We start from the raw sequence: 14,882 nt of genomic DNA, 5'->3' as shown, positions 1-14,882 counted from the left end.
TATAAATACTCGAGTTTAGATTTTGGCCGGCGCCATCTTCCTAGTTCGGAGCAGTTTGGAGTCGGACGTGACCGTATTTGGGCGAGCTGGGGGGGGGGGGGCTAGCGGTGAATCGGACTCATCTGATTGGAAACCCGTCGATACTACATCCCGCCCACCGATAGTCGTAACCTGACTGCACCGCAGGCCTGTCAATCAAATTGACACGCCCCCAAAAACACGGCTTTTTGAAGTTTATTTTATAATTAACGACTGGAATATTTTGAGCTGGACGGCCAGAACACTAATAAGAAGGAGCGAGTTTAGCTAACAACACCGAGACAACTCATGGGGAAATTTTATTGACTGAGAATATAATGACTCTAGTTGAATGGGAGTCTATGGCACTGGAGGCTTTTTGGAGCCAACCTCTAGTGGCACTCGATGGTATTGCAGCTAAAGGCACTTCCGCATTGGCCTCATTTTTTCAGATCCGGAAGCCACGTCCTCTTTTCTATACAGTCAATGGTTTTGTCCCCAGAAACACCTCTGCAGATTATACGCATGCACACACATAAACACCAGAGCATACTTTGCACAAAGAGGGACACCCGTGCTGTGTGCTCGCCATGAGTGTTCAAGGCCTTGCAGGTGTACTCTCCCTCGTCGGCCTGGTCCACTGTGGTGAAGGTCAGTACGCCACCTCGTATCACAGCTCTGGGACTCATTCTGTTCCCTGGACCTCCTGTAACAGTCACATATTTACACCATGTTAGAGGACATAATTGCTGGATTTGATTTCACAGAATACAACAACATAAAACAGCCTTTCTATAGAAACAACAACTCAAACAGGAGCTGTGACTGGTCATACCGATCCATTCGATGGCAGGCGTTGGGTTTCCCGTCACTGTGCAGCGTAACTCTGCCCGCTGGCCCTGCTGGACATTCAGCACCGAGGGACTGATGTTGGCCACAGGTTGGGCCCCCTCTGCAGCTAAAGAAGGAGACGCAGCAGTCAAACACAGCTCTAAAAACTTTCCAAACTTAAAATGGAGAAATAAAGTGCGATAAAGCAGAAATGGTCGATTGGTGCAAAGGTGAAGTGGAACGTGAACCTTGTCAAGAGTCTAAAACTACTGATTGGGCATCATTTTATCGTAAGCTGTGGGAATGCTTTTGATTTTGAAGGAACTGATCAGACTGGGAGAGAAGAGTGATGGTCCCTGCCTGTGCCCTCCCCCCTACCCCCCTTCCTCCCCGCGCCCCTACACTTGGCAGATCCTCAGTGCAGACAAAACAGATGAGATGTGGCAGGCAGTCCTTGGCATGGCCTCTGGGCATGTTGCTGTCTGCGGCACTTTGGCTATAGCTGCTAGACTTTGTATTCAATCCCAGATGATCCCAGGGTGGCAGAGCAAAAGAAAGGCTCTCTTTCAGCACGGAGGGAGGAGTACGAGGATTTCTAAGTAGACTGAAAAACCTCTGGGACTGCTGGAGCCTGGGCTGAGCTTCGACTCTCTGACCCGAATGACACCAACAGTCCAGGGCGGGGATAGGATTGGTCGTCCTCGGAGGGATACGGGGCGAACATGGCAGTCTGAAGTCCACACTGAAAACTAAAGCAACACCTAATCATTTTAATATCGAGGTGTTTTAAAGTTTTTCAAGAAAAAACATAATATTTCACTTCATTACCACGAGCGGTATCTATCAAGCAGATCTTGATGTCTTTCTGCCAGATTTCCAGTCAAGCTTCCCTCCAATACAGCAGAGGTGAATGGAATTTCATTTTGTAAACACTAAGCATGTTAGCATGATAACATTTTGCTAATTCGCACTTAAAACAAAGTAAAGCAGAAAATGATGGCATTTTTTTTTTTTTTTTTTTTTATCTTGCAAAGATTTAGGTCATAAGCCAAAATTGGACCAGATTCAAATTTTGATGGTTTTATCTGACGGTTATGGGATTCCCACAATTATAGTGCATTCTGAAAGGTACGTGATAGTACGCACCAAAGTTTGTCACAAAACTCAAGTTCATAGTGGCGCTAAAGGAAAAATCAAGCATTTAGCAAAGTCAGTAGCTAAGGATCGTCTTCTGGGAACCATGAATATTGGTCCATTTTTTGTCAAGTCATGCAACCAGTTGTTGAGCTACTCGCGGTGGCGCACGGCGGACTAACTAACCAACCATCCATTGTTAACATCAGAGACATTATCCCTGTTTGCCTGGATAATGCACAAATCTTTTTTTCTTTTAGAAAGTAGTTCCATTTACCTCCATTGCTACAGAAAGGTATCTCTAAATTTGGACAGATGAAATACAGCTACCTTTATAGCTCGATACCACCTGACGTAAACAAGGAAATACTTAAAATACATTTCCATTTATGTTATTTAAAGTCCTGCTTGCCACAGATGGAAGTATGGACACCAGAGTGCGACGCACGTGTATCTATAATGTGAGTTTGTGATGGGATGTATTATGCACACTATGATGTTTGAAGCCCAGATGAGATATTTCTCAGTGCAGCATGTTTCCTGAAAAGACAGAAAGTGCCAAAGGAAAGAAGACAAAGAGGAAGTGACATCTCCTGTTTCTGAATGTGGAGAGTCTGTCAGTCAAAACATGCAAGTGTGCATCCAGCACAAAATATTGTAATAACTGTATAATGACTGTATAATTTGGTGTTTTTGTCCAATTTAAAGGGATATCTTCCTGCAATGTCCCGCAATTATTATCAGTTCTCAGGTGACAGAATGATTGGTCCTCTATAATAACAGGTCCATAGAAAATATTTTCAAATTTTTCAGTTTAATTACTGAAATTGATCTTTTACAGCGATGGAAAGTAGACTCGACATTCACGAGGAGTTGCCCGTAAGAATGAACGTGCACTTTTTCCTGCAGTGATGGACCCCAATGAACCCAAAGAGCCAGCTGGGATCCAGTAAAGCTCGTGTACAATCTGATAAGCTTTGACTCCAACAAGGACATACAAATCCATCTTTAGTTCTAAATTAAACTTATTGTTTATGAACAGCATGAAAGCTCCAGGCTATACTGTGCGTAGTTTCTGCAGCTGTTGCTCGGTTGATTGTACATGGGCGTTACCGGGCCACCAGTGCATCCATGCTGCGGAAGATGAGTGCATGCATGAGGGAGAGAGACGGGTTCCTCCAGGGAGCCCGGCAGAGAGAGAAACCGCGCCCATGCCGACTTACGCTTTCTGTGTCCTTCAAACATTTCATAGGCTGTGTAAAACATCTGAGTCTTTGAGGCCTCTGGAGATGGGGGGAAGGATGATAGGAGGGGGAGGGATGGATGGATGGATGGAGGGGAACAGGTAAACTGACAGGTCAGATCTCCAAGGTAACAGTTTACCTCCCATCTCCCCAGAGATACTCTTATCCTTCTCTGCGAGTGGGGCTGCCGTGGTTTTGTCCAGGTGATTTCCCCCCCAAAATAATCTCATGTTCTAAACATGCTAAAAAAAAAAATAATCATGAATTTCTATTAATCTGGCATTACATTTAGATTTAAAAAAAAAAAAAAAAAAAAAATTTTTACATCTTTTTTTATTCCAGTTTCCGATTCCTGACTTTTCTCCCTCATGGTGCCATCCAATTCATAGTTTCATGCATTACATTTTTCATACTTACCTGAAGTTTGTTGATTAGAATATTTCCTGCTATTGTCACACTCAGCACAAACCAACTACAACTGTAAAATCAGCATAAAACATGTGCAACACACACACAAAAAAACACTGAATTCAAAACCAAAATGCACAAACACACACACACACACACACACACACACACACACACACACACACACACACACACACACACACACACACACACACACACACACACTGTACGCTGAGAGTTCATGAGAACTGTGCAGCAACATGAGGAGGGATGAACATATGCAGAGTAGCCACACGAGACATGCAGGTTAGTAGCAAGAAGCAGTTTTACACATTAAAAACACCAGTTTCATTTCAACTGTTAAAAAAAGACGTCATACAGCTTGTGGTTATTCTGAACCCATCAATAAGCCATAAATTAACAAATTGCTTTGGTATATTGTCATTATTTTAATCAATTTTTTATCTTTTTCACAAAATATTTTCACAGTTAAGATAAATACATTACAACGTGACGTGTACATTACATCAGTTATGTGTCGTTTAAAATTAAATTTTTATTTAAAAAACGAGTCAAATCTTTACAGAAGCACCTTTTGTATATATTTGCAATCATATAGCCTTTGAATCAATAATAATGAACAAATACAAAAAAAATGCAGTCATGGTGTAGAAATGAGAACCAAAGAAGAAGGTTTGAAATGTGACCTGTGGTCATTCATGAAGATGTTCTGAGATATATAAAAATATTTTCTCATAAAAAAAAATACTTGAAATTGCCTAGATGTAAACACACACATGTAATGTAATTGCATTCCCATGGCCAATTTCCTTTTGAAATTCTAACATTTCTAATATATTTGATTTCATGGAAACATTTTAGGGTAACTTATTTCAGTCAATTAAAAAATAAAATGTGCCAACAACATAGACAAAGTGTAAATAAAACAAAAACATAATATACAACTATAGCTGATTATTGACAAGATTAGGATTAAATATATTTAGATTTTTGTTTCCTTTTTCTTCTGCATTTCAAGCCAGATCTTAAATATTTTACCAACTAAATCTGACAATTAACAATTGATACAAACAGGGCCGACTAGTGCATGCATTACAGCAGAGAGTGAAGTTAACCACAGGTTTAACCAACTGCATGGCGAATAGCACCGTTTTATTCATCGACATTCATCATCAGGACGATAACACAGCAGGCGATGATTTCAAGGAGGGAATACTGTATAACGTGGAACGACACACAAACAAACAAACAGAAAATCGGTGGCTTCTTCCTATATTTCTCCTTTATTGCAGATACACTGAAGTCCTCTTTGAATGTCAGCTGCGGAGTCATGAAGCACCCATCGTGGCATCTGCACCGCCCCGCCCCACTTCTCGTCATTACACACTACAGCTCGGGTGGGGAGGAGGAGCCCAGGGAGCCCAGGGTTTTAAAAAGACACACCAGTACGACATTTCTCATCGCACCCGTGAGAAGATCTATCAGCGACCGAGAAGCAGCCAAACCACCACAGATTAAATCAACCCATTTAAATAATAGAAAAAGAGAAACCTGCAGTAGCTTCAGTAGAGCGTTGGCGGAAAGCATCACCCACAAATAACAAGGAGCCAATTCAAAGGAGCGTTGATTTGGCCTTTGGGTGCCCCATTAGTTAAATCTGCAACTGCATATTTATGCCCATTTGTTGTTTGGAAATTTTGCACCTTAAAAATTTTAGTTACAGGATAACCAAACCCACAAGCTGTATTTCTTCATGAAGTTGAGAAAACTCCACTAATCAGAGACATACAAGACAGTAAGTTAAAACAAAAGCAGTGAGAAGAGCTCGATTGGCAGTGAGATAATAAGATGTGGCTGAGAGCGGAGGGCAAAAAGCATGGCGGGTTAAGAGCTGCAAGCTTATTATGCTGTTAAACCCAGAGCCGGGGAGTTTACATCACGCAGTAAAACAGAGAAGCATGCACCGCACTGTGCTGCGGGAGGGTAAAGCAGGTTCGAGTTTAAGGGTGAGAAACTACAGGAGCCAGAGCTGGTAATGGCAGCAGGCTGGGGGTGGGGTGGGGGTGGGGGTGGGGTGGGTGGGTGGGTGGGGGTGACAGGTGATGGAGTGCTGTGCCGGGGATCACACACCTGGCACGTAGAGGATGGCGTTGCCCTCGTCCATGGCAAACATGTTGGAGCCCGTGCAGACGTAGATGCCCGCGTCTTCGGGCTGGACATTCTGAATTGTCAGGATACCGTTGAAGTCCACGGCGCGGTTGGGAAGTTTCCCGTTACCCTTCCTGGTCCAGACCAGGGTGTAGGCTGGTGACTGCGGAGGGGCCGAGGGGGGGGGGGGGGGATAAACACACATAAATCACAAGAGGTATGGCATCTCGTCTGCAACAGAGGAGATACTGCTCCCATGCCTCCAGGTAAATATAAGGCTGTAGCTGGTTAGCTTAGCATGCAGACTGGAAACATGTGACACACTAACAAATTGGGCTCTCACACGTGAGGACTCTTCCTTCTGTTGTGCTGGAATTTGGCAGAGTAGTGTTCTTTCAAATCGCACACTGCCGTTCTGCGCTGACCCGGAAATAACCTCAGCGTGCGAACACATCACCCGCCAAAATATCTGCAGCTTTAAATATTCTACCGCGAAATTAACGTGTTTTTGTGTCCTCCGTTTAAAACACTCAATAAACACGCAGGTTTTTCTGTCCAGCTGCAGCAGTGGAAAAAAAACAACAACAACACTTTTGTGTTCAGGAACAGCTACAGCTTCCTCAGACGCCTTAATTTGAAAATTCTTTAAGTCGGTGGCTCCGCCCCCTTCGTTGCCAAGATGGCGACCGTTTGGGGTGGAAAGTGCCCTTTTTTGGACCGTTTTGAATGCATCGTCCTGGTACTTGTAGTGCGCTGCATGTTTCTGTGAACATGACTCATTCACTCAAAACGGTGAGCGTTGGTACGGAAGGACGCCATTTGGAACAAAGCTCACCTGTGGGCCCCAAAACGTCTTACTATCAAAACTAATAACAAGTAGAAAAAATAACAACCGACGAGTGTTACCTTGCTCTTTGCAGTACAGATGAAGCTGACAGTAGACCCGACCCGGATGGTCTGGGCTTTGGGCTCCTCCACCGTCACCTCAATGGGTTTGGATGGGACACCTGGTAGAAGGCAGGGACAATTATGCGACACTGGTTCACATGTTGAAGTAGCTGCTTGCAGAGTAAAAGTAAACTTCACGTAATCAACACAATAAACTATTTCAAATTCCCTTTTGAAAACTAAACGACACAGTTGATTCAACCAAATTCACTTTTGTCAAGTCTGCATATCTCCGTATATTCAAGCACCTTCAAAACTTCAAAACTCCACATACCAAGACTGCAGCTACACGGCAGCCAACTGAACTGAAGAATGACGTCTTACGTAAATCTGTCCTGAAGCAAAATCACTCGTATCTCTCTGGTGTGCTGCAATAAACAGCACGTTAATACGACAGTGAAACCCGAACACACTTGTGACAACAATCTCAGCACGGCTCCTGTTGGTGCTGCGCTGGTCCCGGCAGGTGCAGATGTAGACGCCGGCGTCGCTCGCCTGGACGTTGGGGAAGAACAGTTCCGCTCCTGCACACACAGGTGAACAACAGAGGTTTTATTCACACGGTAGCTGCCGTCCTTTACGCGATCCGTCGCGCACAGGTTGTGCATTCGGATCAAATGCGACTTTTTTTTTTAATCCATATATTTAAAACCAAAAGAAATATTTTACAAAACATTTTTAATGACAGTTTCATATACAGGATACGACCACATCTATCTATTTCACATGAGTTGTGGTCATGCAGTTCAAGGGTGTTTCAGTACCTTGTCTGCGTCTGTCAGTGTTGCCGGAGATGGGCCGTCCGTCCTCTCTGGACCAGTAGAAGTAGAGCGGAGGAGATCCAGACACCTGACAGCGCAGAGTGACGTGACCGCCCTGCGACGCCAGGACCCTCTCCGGATAAACCTTCACCACCAGGGAGGCTGCAACTGCAAAATGTAAAAGACAAAAGCAAAACTTGATGCACATCATCAAGTTATTTCAGGTCAAGATCTATAACACGAACAAGTTGATGCTTTTTTACTGGGTTATGAGTTCGACTGTTTCTTGGCCAGGTGAAATGACTTCCAGGAGTTGACTGCCCTGCAAACCTATGATGACATCGAGACTCTGTGAGGTTGCCCGGCTGCATTTCCTGTATTTGCTGGATTTTATGGGACCATATGTTCAATTTAAGTCCAGATGTAATTAATTGTACCTGAGGAAGTGACAGGTAACTCGACTCCTTTAAACATGTAGTTTGTTTGTAGTCACAACTGATTAAAAATGTTATCAGTGTCAATGCAAAATACCTCCCGTCTCTGTATCTTTAGCAGTATTGTGCTGAACTGTCAAGCACACATACAGAAGAGGCATTCTAGTTTCTTCATGTATTATTTTCATTGTAGTTTGTTTGGTCAAATTTCTAAGCAATCTTACCATCGTTTGGACGACACTTCTCCCTCTCCTGTGGGTTGCCATAATATCCAGGAGCACAACTGATGGACACAGGAACAGACAGGAAGAAGACTTTAACCAAACCATTCTGCACTTTGGTGGAATTTACAGCTCGTTCTTTTAAGACTGTGGGTATAATTCATCTAAATAAACTGCTTGATATGATTTAATGAACTACTTGGACCCACATCAGGGGAAAGGGTCGTTGTCTTACCGTTCACAGTACTGGCCGGTGTAGCCAGGCTGACAGGCAGTACACTGGTAGCCTCCATTTCCAAGGCTCTCACAGGTCGGGGAAAACCTGTTACAGGAGTTACACATGAAGAAGAAAAGCTAAAGTGTAGTGCAAAAAAAAACAAACCAAAAAAACAGTCGCAGTGCAAAGCAAGGGACAAGTAATTTAGCGTATATATATTTATATATTGCTGTGAATGGACTGAAAAAATGTTTTCAAGGCAATTTCATAAGATTCATGCACAACTGTAAATATTCTGAAGCAAAGCAGAGTATGACAAATAAAATCCAAATGTGACATGTTTGAAAAACAAGTGGATTTGTGGCAGAAGCAGCCGTCTCAAATTCTCAAATTTTACTGACGTTTTTTTTTCCACAATTTTTTCAACAGACTGTAAAATAGTATCAGCTCTAAACAAAAATTTGCTCAAGTGAAGTAAGCGTGGATACATAAATTCACAAGAAAAATGAAGTATACAATATTTGACGTTAGCTGACTAAAAACAAGTTAGTAAATCTCCAGAATTTACTAGACAGAAGAATTTTCTGTAAACAGGAGTGCCGGACGCAGAGCCGTCCTGAGCTATAAATGGTCGAGGAATGTGAGGTCTTGATACCCGTGCCAGTTACTTACTGGTTGTCTGGGTCAGTGTGAGGGCAGGCGCACGGCTGGCAGTCCTCCGGTGTGCCAACGGTGGGATCGCCGAAGAAACCCGGGGCGCACTGCTCGCACAGCTCACCCTGTGTGTTATGCAGGCAGCTCTGGAAGGAGATGCGTATCGTGTTTACAGATCCGTCCGTGTCGTTAGGGAGCTACAATCTCCAGAACCAAATATCAGTCATACGCTGATGCAGTGCGCTTCATACCGTGCAGATGCCGGTCTCAGGGTGGCAGGAGTCGGAGTGGCCATTGCACTCGCAGAGCTCGCAGTGACCGAGGTATAAGCCTCCTCCGGTACGAGTGTATCCTGCTGCACAGTCCTAAAAGTCACATTAATACATGTCGGTCCAATCAGCCTGTGTTTCTACCGAGGGCAACAATTCAGAGAAAACAGAGTGAATAATGACCTGGCAGGAGAGTCCCTGGTATGCAGGAGGGCAGCGGCACTGCTCCACCTCGAGAGCCTGCGCCAAGCCGCTGTAGTTGGGCACCGTGACCTCCATGTTAATGTCAGAGATGCTGGAGGAGCGCATCTCAGAGGTGTAGGACGCTCGAATCAGGATGTCATCCAGATCGGCCAGAACCATCATCAGGTGCTCTCGGGTGGCCGGCATGCCATCCGGTCGACGCCAGTTTTCCTATGAAACAAGGAAAACAAAAAAAATCACACGTAATGTCAAGGTCCAGCTTCATGCTTGACCTGTTAAGGGAGGTAAGAAGATGGAGGTGAGGCGCGAGGTCCTTTCAGATGCAATGTGATGTGCACTGCTCTCCGGACTGGGTTCAGTAAACCTCTGATGAGGCGTTCAGGGTAGTTGTGGAGTTTTTGAAACACTCAGCAAACCATATAACAAACCGAAGCTACATTTATTACACAGGCGACACTACATATACAAAGTAACTGACTTTTTGAACACCCTAATATTCGTTCTTGGTCAGAAACGTGTTTTAAAAATGGGGCAATATAGATAATGATCATATTATAAAACACACATTATAGTTATCAAATAAAATATATCTTCATTGGAGAGATTGTAATTGTGGACAAATACTGAATAAACTCCTATGCTTATCTTCTTACAATATATTACATCATAAAGCTGTTGTAATCATTTCATGTGTTTGCATACAGCTTCTAAATGCTTTATAGGGAGGTTAAATGTTACTATTTGCTGTTTTTAAACCACTCACCTCTCTGAAGACGATCTCAAACTGATTGCTCTCCCTGCTGCCCTGCTGCCTCCTCTGCCACGGCTGACGAGCTACCAGGGTGATGTCGTTACCCTACAGGAGCAACACTTACAGGTGAGTCAGTCCTACAAATACATGTAAATATGAGACTAAAGAAACGAATCAGCAACGAGGGCATACTCACAATAATCTGGATGTCAGCATCTTCCAGGAGCGTTCCTCTTGGACCAGCCACATAGGAAATGGTGTATTTCAGTTTACCACCATAAGAACCCACCTAAAGCACAGATTTTTTTTTTTTTCTCGTTAAACATTGCTGCGATTCTCACGATGAAAAAGAAACATGAAATGCATCTAAAATCAAAGCCAGATGGCTGTTGAGAGGCACACAGAGTGTATACTGTGCTGAATGGATGTAAAGGATCTAAAGAGCTTTTTCCAATATGTAAGAGTTTCCAGAGTTGGCAGCATGCTGTGACACTATTTTAACTGTATACAGTGTTCTTTACAGTTTGCTGAGTGGAAAATACACTTAAAGGGGCACTCCTCCAGTTTTACACACCCTATGGATGTACAACAGTGTTACCAAAAAAGTTTGGACGCTGTGTAAAATGTAAATAAAAACAATGAAATTATTTGCAAATCATGTAAACCCATATTTAATGAAAAGAGACCAAAGACAGCATATCAAATGTTGAGTTATATTGTTTTATGAAAAATATATTCGTATTTTGAATTTGATGCCAGCAACACGCCTCAAAGAAGTTGCGTCAGGGGCATGTTTACACCTGTTTTGCATCACTTCTTATTTTTACAACACACTGATATAGGATTTCAGCATCCATAATTTGCAAACAGAATTACAAATTTTGATTCATTAAATTGCAGGAAAGTTTTCCACTTTGCCTCAATCCAGTAGTTACTGCAGTTGTGATATTTTCCACAAGTTGTTTCTTTTAGCATTACACAACTTTTCCAGTCTTTTTTTTTGACCGTGTCCCAACTTTTTGGAGACGTGCTGCCGCCATCAAAATCAAAATGAGCACTTTTTTTTTTTTTTTTATAAAACAACAAAACTTCTCAGTTTCAACATTTGATGTCATCTTTGCTCTATTTATTTATTTTTTCTCAAATATGGGTTTATGTGATTTGAAAATCATCGCATTCTGTTTATATTTGACATTTTACACAGCGTCCCAACTTTTTGGGAAAAAGGGTTATGTTAAGTCTTTTATGACTCGAAACAGAGCTTCAGAAAAATAGCTTGATCATATTATATTTACGTCAATAAAAGAAAGAGAAAAGCTAGTTGCATTATGGGACCTCTAGCGTCCTCAAAGTCAGAACATCTACACCTCTGTTGCTTTGATTTGGACCCCTTTTAAAAAAAAAACAAGAAATCTGTCTTGATAGTTCCCCAACTATGTGGACGTGCAGCTTTACAACACTGGAGTGCCTCTTTAATGACACAGTGGACAATCACATGATGTTTGGCTTTGTATTTGAAACCATTCATGGCTTTAATGTCTAATTAGAAACAGCCAAGCAAGTGAAACAAAAAAAAGTAGAGAGGGATATTTGTAGTTTGAGTTGTATCTGGGTCATGAACAAAACTTGGGTAAATATTTGTCATGGTAACATGTCACAAGCCCCCTCCTCCTTTACTCCAGAGGAATCTAGTACAGGACATTAAGAAGACTCTTGGAGGGAGGGCTGGGACGGAGTTAAGGGCGCAGGGTGTGTGGACATGTGAGGGACTAGACCGAGGGGAGCTGAGGGACGCTAAGGGTGCAGTGTTTTTGTGACCTCCGAGGGGTTAAGCAGGAGTCAGGTAGGCGCTCTTCACCCCAACGTTTCCACAATTACCTTATCCCCTGTGAACTGCGCTGGGAGCTGCCAGTAGAGCAGATCATCCTGGTGCAAGCTGAAACCTTTGTAGACCAGAGCGTACTGAGAGGCAAAAGGGGGGAAGGGGAGGCAGAAGAGAATAAGCCACAGACAGACAGCGAGTAAAGACAGGCAGCAAGATGAAATCACGAGCAGGCAGAAAAAGCAGCACGAGCAGGCAAGCATGGCGAAGAGTACGAAAACACTCGGGACAAATGTGTGACATTTAGCTAAACTCTTTTAAGTACACGTTCTCCGGGAAGAGTGCCATTAAAGACTATTCTTCTGCTGCCATTTGATAACAGCTTAGGGCTCACGCTGTGGTATGTCTGACAACTAAAGCACTGTCAATAATGTGGAAATGACAGCTTAAGATGGGCTTCAGCGACAGGCGGTTTCACACCAGACAACAGTATAATGACAGACCGTTGTAAAACCAGTGTTATCTTAAGTGGAGAATTACAGTGCAGTCGGTGACAGCGATGAGCCGCAGCTATTTGCTTAACAATGGAGAATACCGCCCAATAAATCACTGCATCTATCTGAATGATCTTTGCTTTCGTCACTATAAAGAAAATGTGTTCTGCAAATAAGAATCGGTTAGGAATTTCTGAGCTAAGCATTAACCGTAATGGGAAAAAACTGGTTGTTAATTAACTTTTAAGTTTTACGATCAAAGACATCAGCTTCCTGTTTGTATGTGCCAGCGTGCAAAACATGAAGTCAAGACACTCAGGCATGCCTCTGTCTACCTTGCCGCTGCCCCCTGAAGCACTAGCACTCTTTCTCACTGTGTTCTTGCTCTGTTGATCCGCAGCAGAACCAAAGAGAAATGCAAAAAAGTCAGCGATATGACCGAGAAAGAAAAAGAGCCGTAAACCGTACGTAACACCTGCCGTGATCTCAGACAGACTGAGAGTACCTGCAGACGAGGGGCGTGGCCCGGGGAGTAGTGCTGGGGCCGGGTGGGTTTAACAGAAGCGGCGATATCAGATGGAGGAGATGGGGGGCTCAGGTTACGCAAAGACCATCGAGAGGAAGAGGATGAAGAAGTGGGGACTCGAGAAGAAGAGGAAGAGGAGGAGGAGGAATGGGATCTAGATGAGGGAAAGAAAGGAGGGGAGCCGGCTCGTCCATTGGAGAAATTAGAGAAGAGCGCCCAGACCTCGTCATCCAGCTGTCTGACCTCACCCTAAAGGAGGCGGAAAGTGGGGGTACCGGAGATACAGAGGATACGTAACCATGGTAACAGTCAAAAAGATGAAGGTTCTACCGCTAACGCAGTGGTTCTCAACTGGTCTAGCTTCAGGACCCATATTTCTTCTTGGTCATTAAGTCATGACCAAATTTTTTTAATTTCTGAGACACTTAAATTTATTTCGCAAATGATATTGCAGTAAGACACAAAGTCTTTATGCACTGTTAAAAACAGGAAATAAACAAAGAAAGAGCGACAAAAGTGTAACTCGGGCTAAAAAGCCGATAGAATAAAAGGCAAATTTATCTTGAATCTTGAAATATGAAATAAAAAGGCAGAAGTTAAACTAAATAAAAAGTCAGACTTATCAAATCCTAAAACTGTTTATGAATGCTCAAATGTGAACTCGTTACTGTCTTACAATGCTAGCAGCAGACGGCGACTGCACCAGCGCTGAATCATTGGAAACATGTGTCCTTCAAAATAAAAGCGCAGGAGCAGAAATTCTGTTGACTTCAAAATAAAGTTTTTTTCCCCCTCATTTTTGTTTTTCAAAACGGCCCCGTGAACCACTTTTTGGGTTGCGACCCACCAGTTGAGAACCCCTGCACTAATGTATCCCACTTGAAAGGGAACATGCGAGTCAATGATGCTTTAATGTGCAGTACAATCAAAAGCCTTTCCACGTCCAGTCAAACCTGTTCACATGCACTGTGGTAACCTGGTTACTGTAAACAGGCTCTGCTGAGTGAGGTCACACCGACAAAACAATGAATCAACAACTTCTCATCCTTCAGAAACTTTTCTCAGACTTGACTTTGCATGCCAGACGATAAAACTCCTGCTCAGTGATCATCAAACCGAGGTGATTCTTCATGCTGGTGCATCTATGAACCGTGAGTATTTTACTTCCATAGATGCCCACAAACTCGCAGCGTGTTAGCTCGCAATGACAAAAAAACACAGTGTTCAGTTATTCTTGTTAGACGTGTGAGTATTGCCTTTACTAGAAACAGTCCACAGTGCGGGTCGTACTAAATACCTGGCTAGCTCTCTTGGATCTGTGGGTGTCTTTACGTTCAGAGGCCATTAGGCTCCAGATGGAAGCATCCTTCCTTAGCTGCTCCTCTGGAGAGTACGAGTCGGCCTATCAATGTGGATGTAAGGTCAGCTCTTTGGCTCTTTGATCACTTTCCTTACCACTGAGCTGATGGTATTTGTGAGTGTTATGGCAGCATTATTCAAGCAAAGTTAAACTTCTTTAATGGACCATTAATGATCAATCTATGTACATGGCTCGTGTGACGCGAAGCGGAAATACACTTCTCTGTAGACTATGGACTGCGATCTAAGACCTCCATACTTCATAGACTGCTGTAGAAACGCTTCAAATAAATAACTGGGTCAACATCGAGAAACGATGACAGCCAAATAACACAATGCATATCCATAGTGTATATATGGATATGCATCACATCATAAATACAATGTACATCAATCAGTATAATCAAAATGCCATATT

The 14,882-nt window shown here is 43.1% G+C and overlaps 1 protein-coding gene across 4 annotated transcripts in view; it reads right to left on the bottom strand.

Moving 5' to 3' along the window:
* Nucleotides 1–14,882, bottom strand: part of hspg2 (heparan sulfate proteoglycan 2) — a 95,407-nt gene that overhangs the window by 21,562 nt on the left and 58,963 nt on the right. For 3 of the 4 annotated variants that reach the window (XM_069710855.1, XM_069710856.1, XM_069710857.1), the window contains exons 35-52: nt 14,403–14,507; nt 13,085–13,354; nt 12,915–12,965; nt 12,142–12,225; nt 10,460–10,552; nt 10,276–10,368; nt 9,492–9,722; nt 9,291–9,404; nt 9,058–9,185; nt 8,404–8,490; nt 8,172–8,230; nt 7,517–7,681; nt 7,166–7,276; nt 6,711–6,811; nt 5,787–5,967; nt 3,207–3,266; nt 854–976; nt 572–724 (exon numbers count right to left, since the gene is read on the bottom strand). In XM_069710855.1, the coding sequence (XP_069566956.1) occupies nt 572–724; nt 854–976; nt 3,207–3,266; nt 5,787–5,967; nt 6,711–6,811; nt 7,166–7,276; nt 7,517–7,681; nt 8,172–8,230; nt 8,404–8,490; nt 9,058–9,185; nt 9,291–9,404; nt 9,492–9,722; nt 10,276–10,368; nt 10,460–10,552; nt 12,142–12,225; nt 12,915–12,965; nt 13,085–13,354; nt 14,403–14,507 (2,209 nt within the window). The remainder of the gene's footprint in view (nt 1–571; nt 725–853; nt 977–3,206; nt 3,267–5,786; nt 5,968–6,710; nt 6,812–7,165; nt 7,277–7,516; nt 7,682–8,171; nt 8,231–8,403; nt 8,491–9,057; nt 9,186–9,290; nt 9,405–9,491; nt 9,723–10,275; nt 10,369–10,459; nt 10,553–12,141; nt 12,226–12,914; nt 12,966–13,084; nt 13,355–14,402; nt 14,508–14,882) is intronic. The other variant, XM_069710858.1, reaches the window with a different exon arrangement.

The sequence above is a fragment of the Brachyistius frenatus genome, unplaced genomic scaffold (assembly GCF_029030835.1).
Source record: "Brachyistius frenatus isolate BFR_SWC_R1_liver_20210118 unplaced genomic scaffold, ASM2903083v1 Contig_95, whole genome shotgun sequence".
Classification (NCBI taxonomy): domain Eukaryota; kingdom Metazoa; phylum Chordata; class Actinopteri; family Embiotocidae; genus Brachyistius; species Brachyistius frenatus.
The sequence above is the reverse complement of the archived record's forward strand: the minus strand, read 5'-3'. Positions and strand labels throughout refer to the sequence as shown.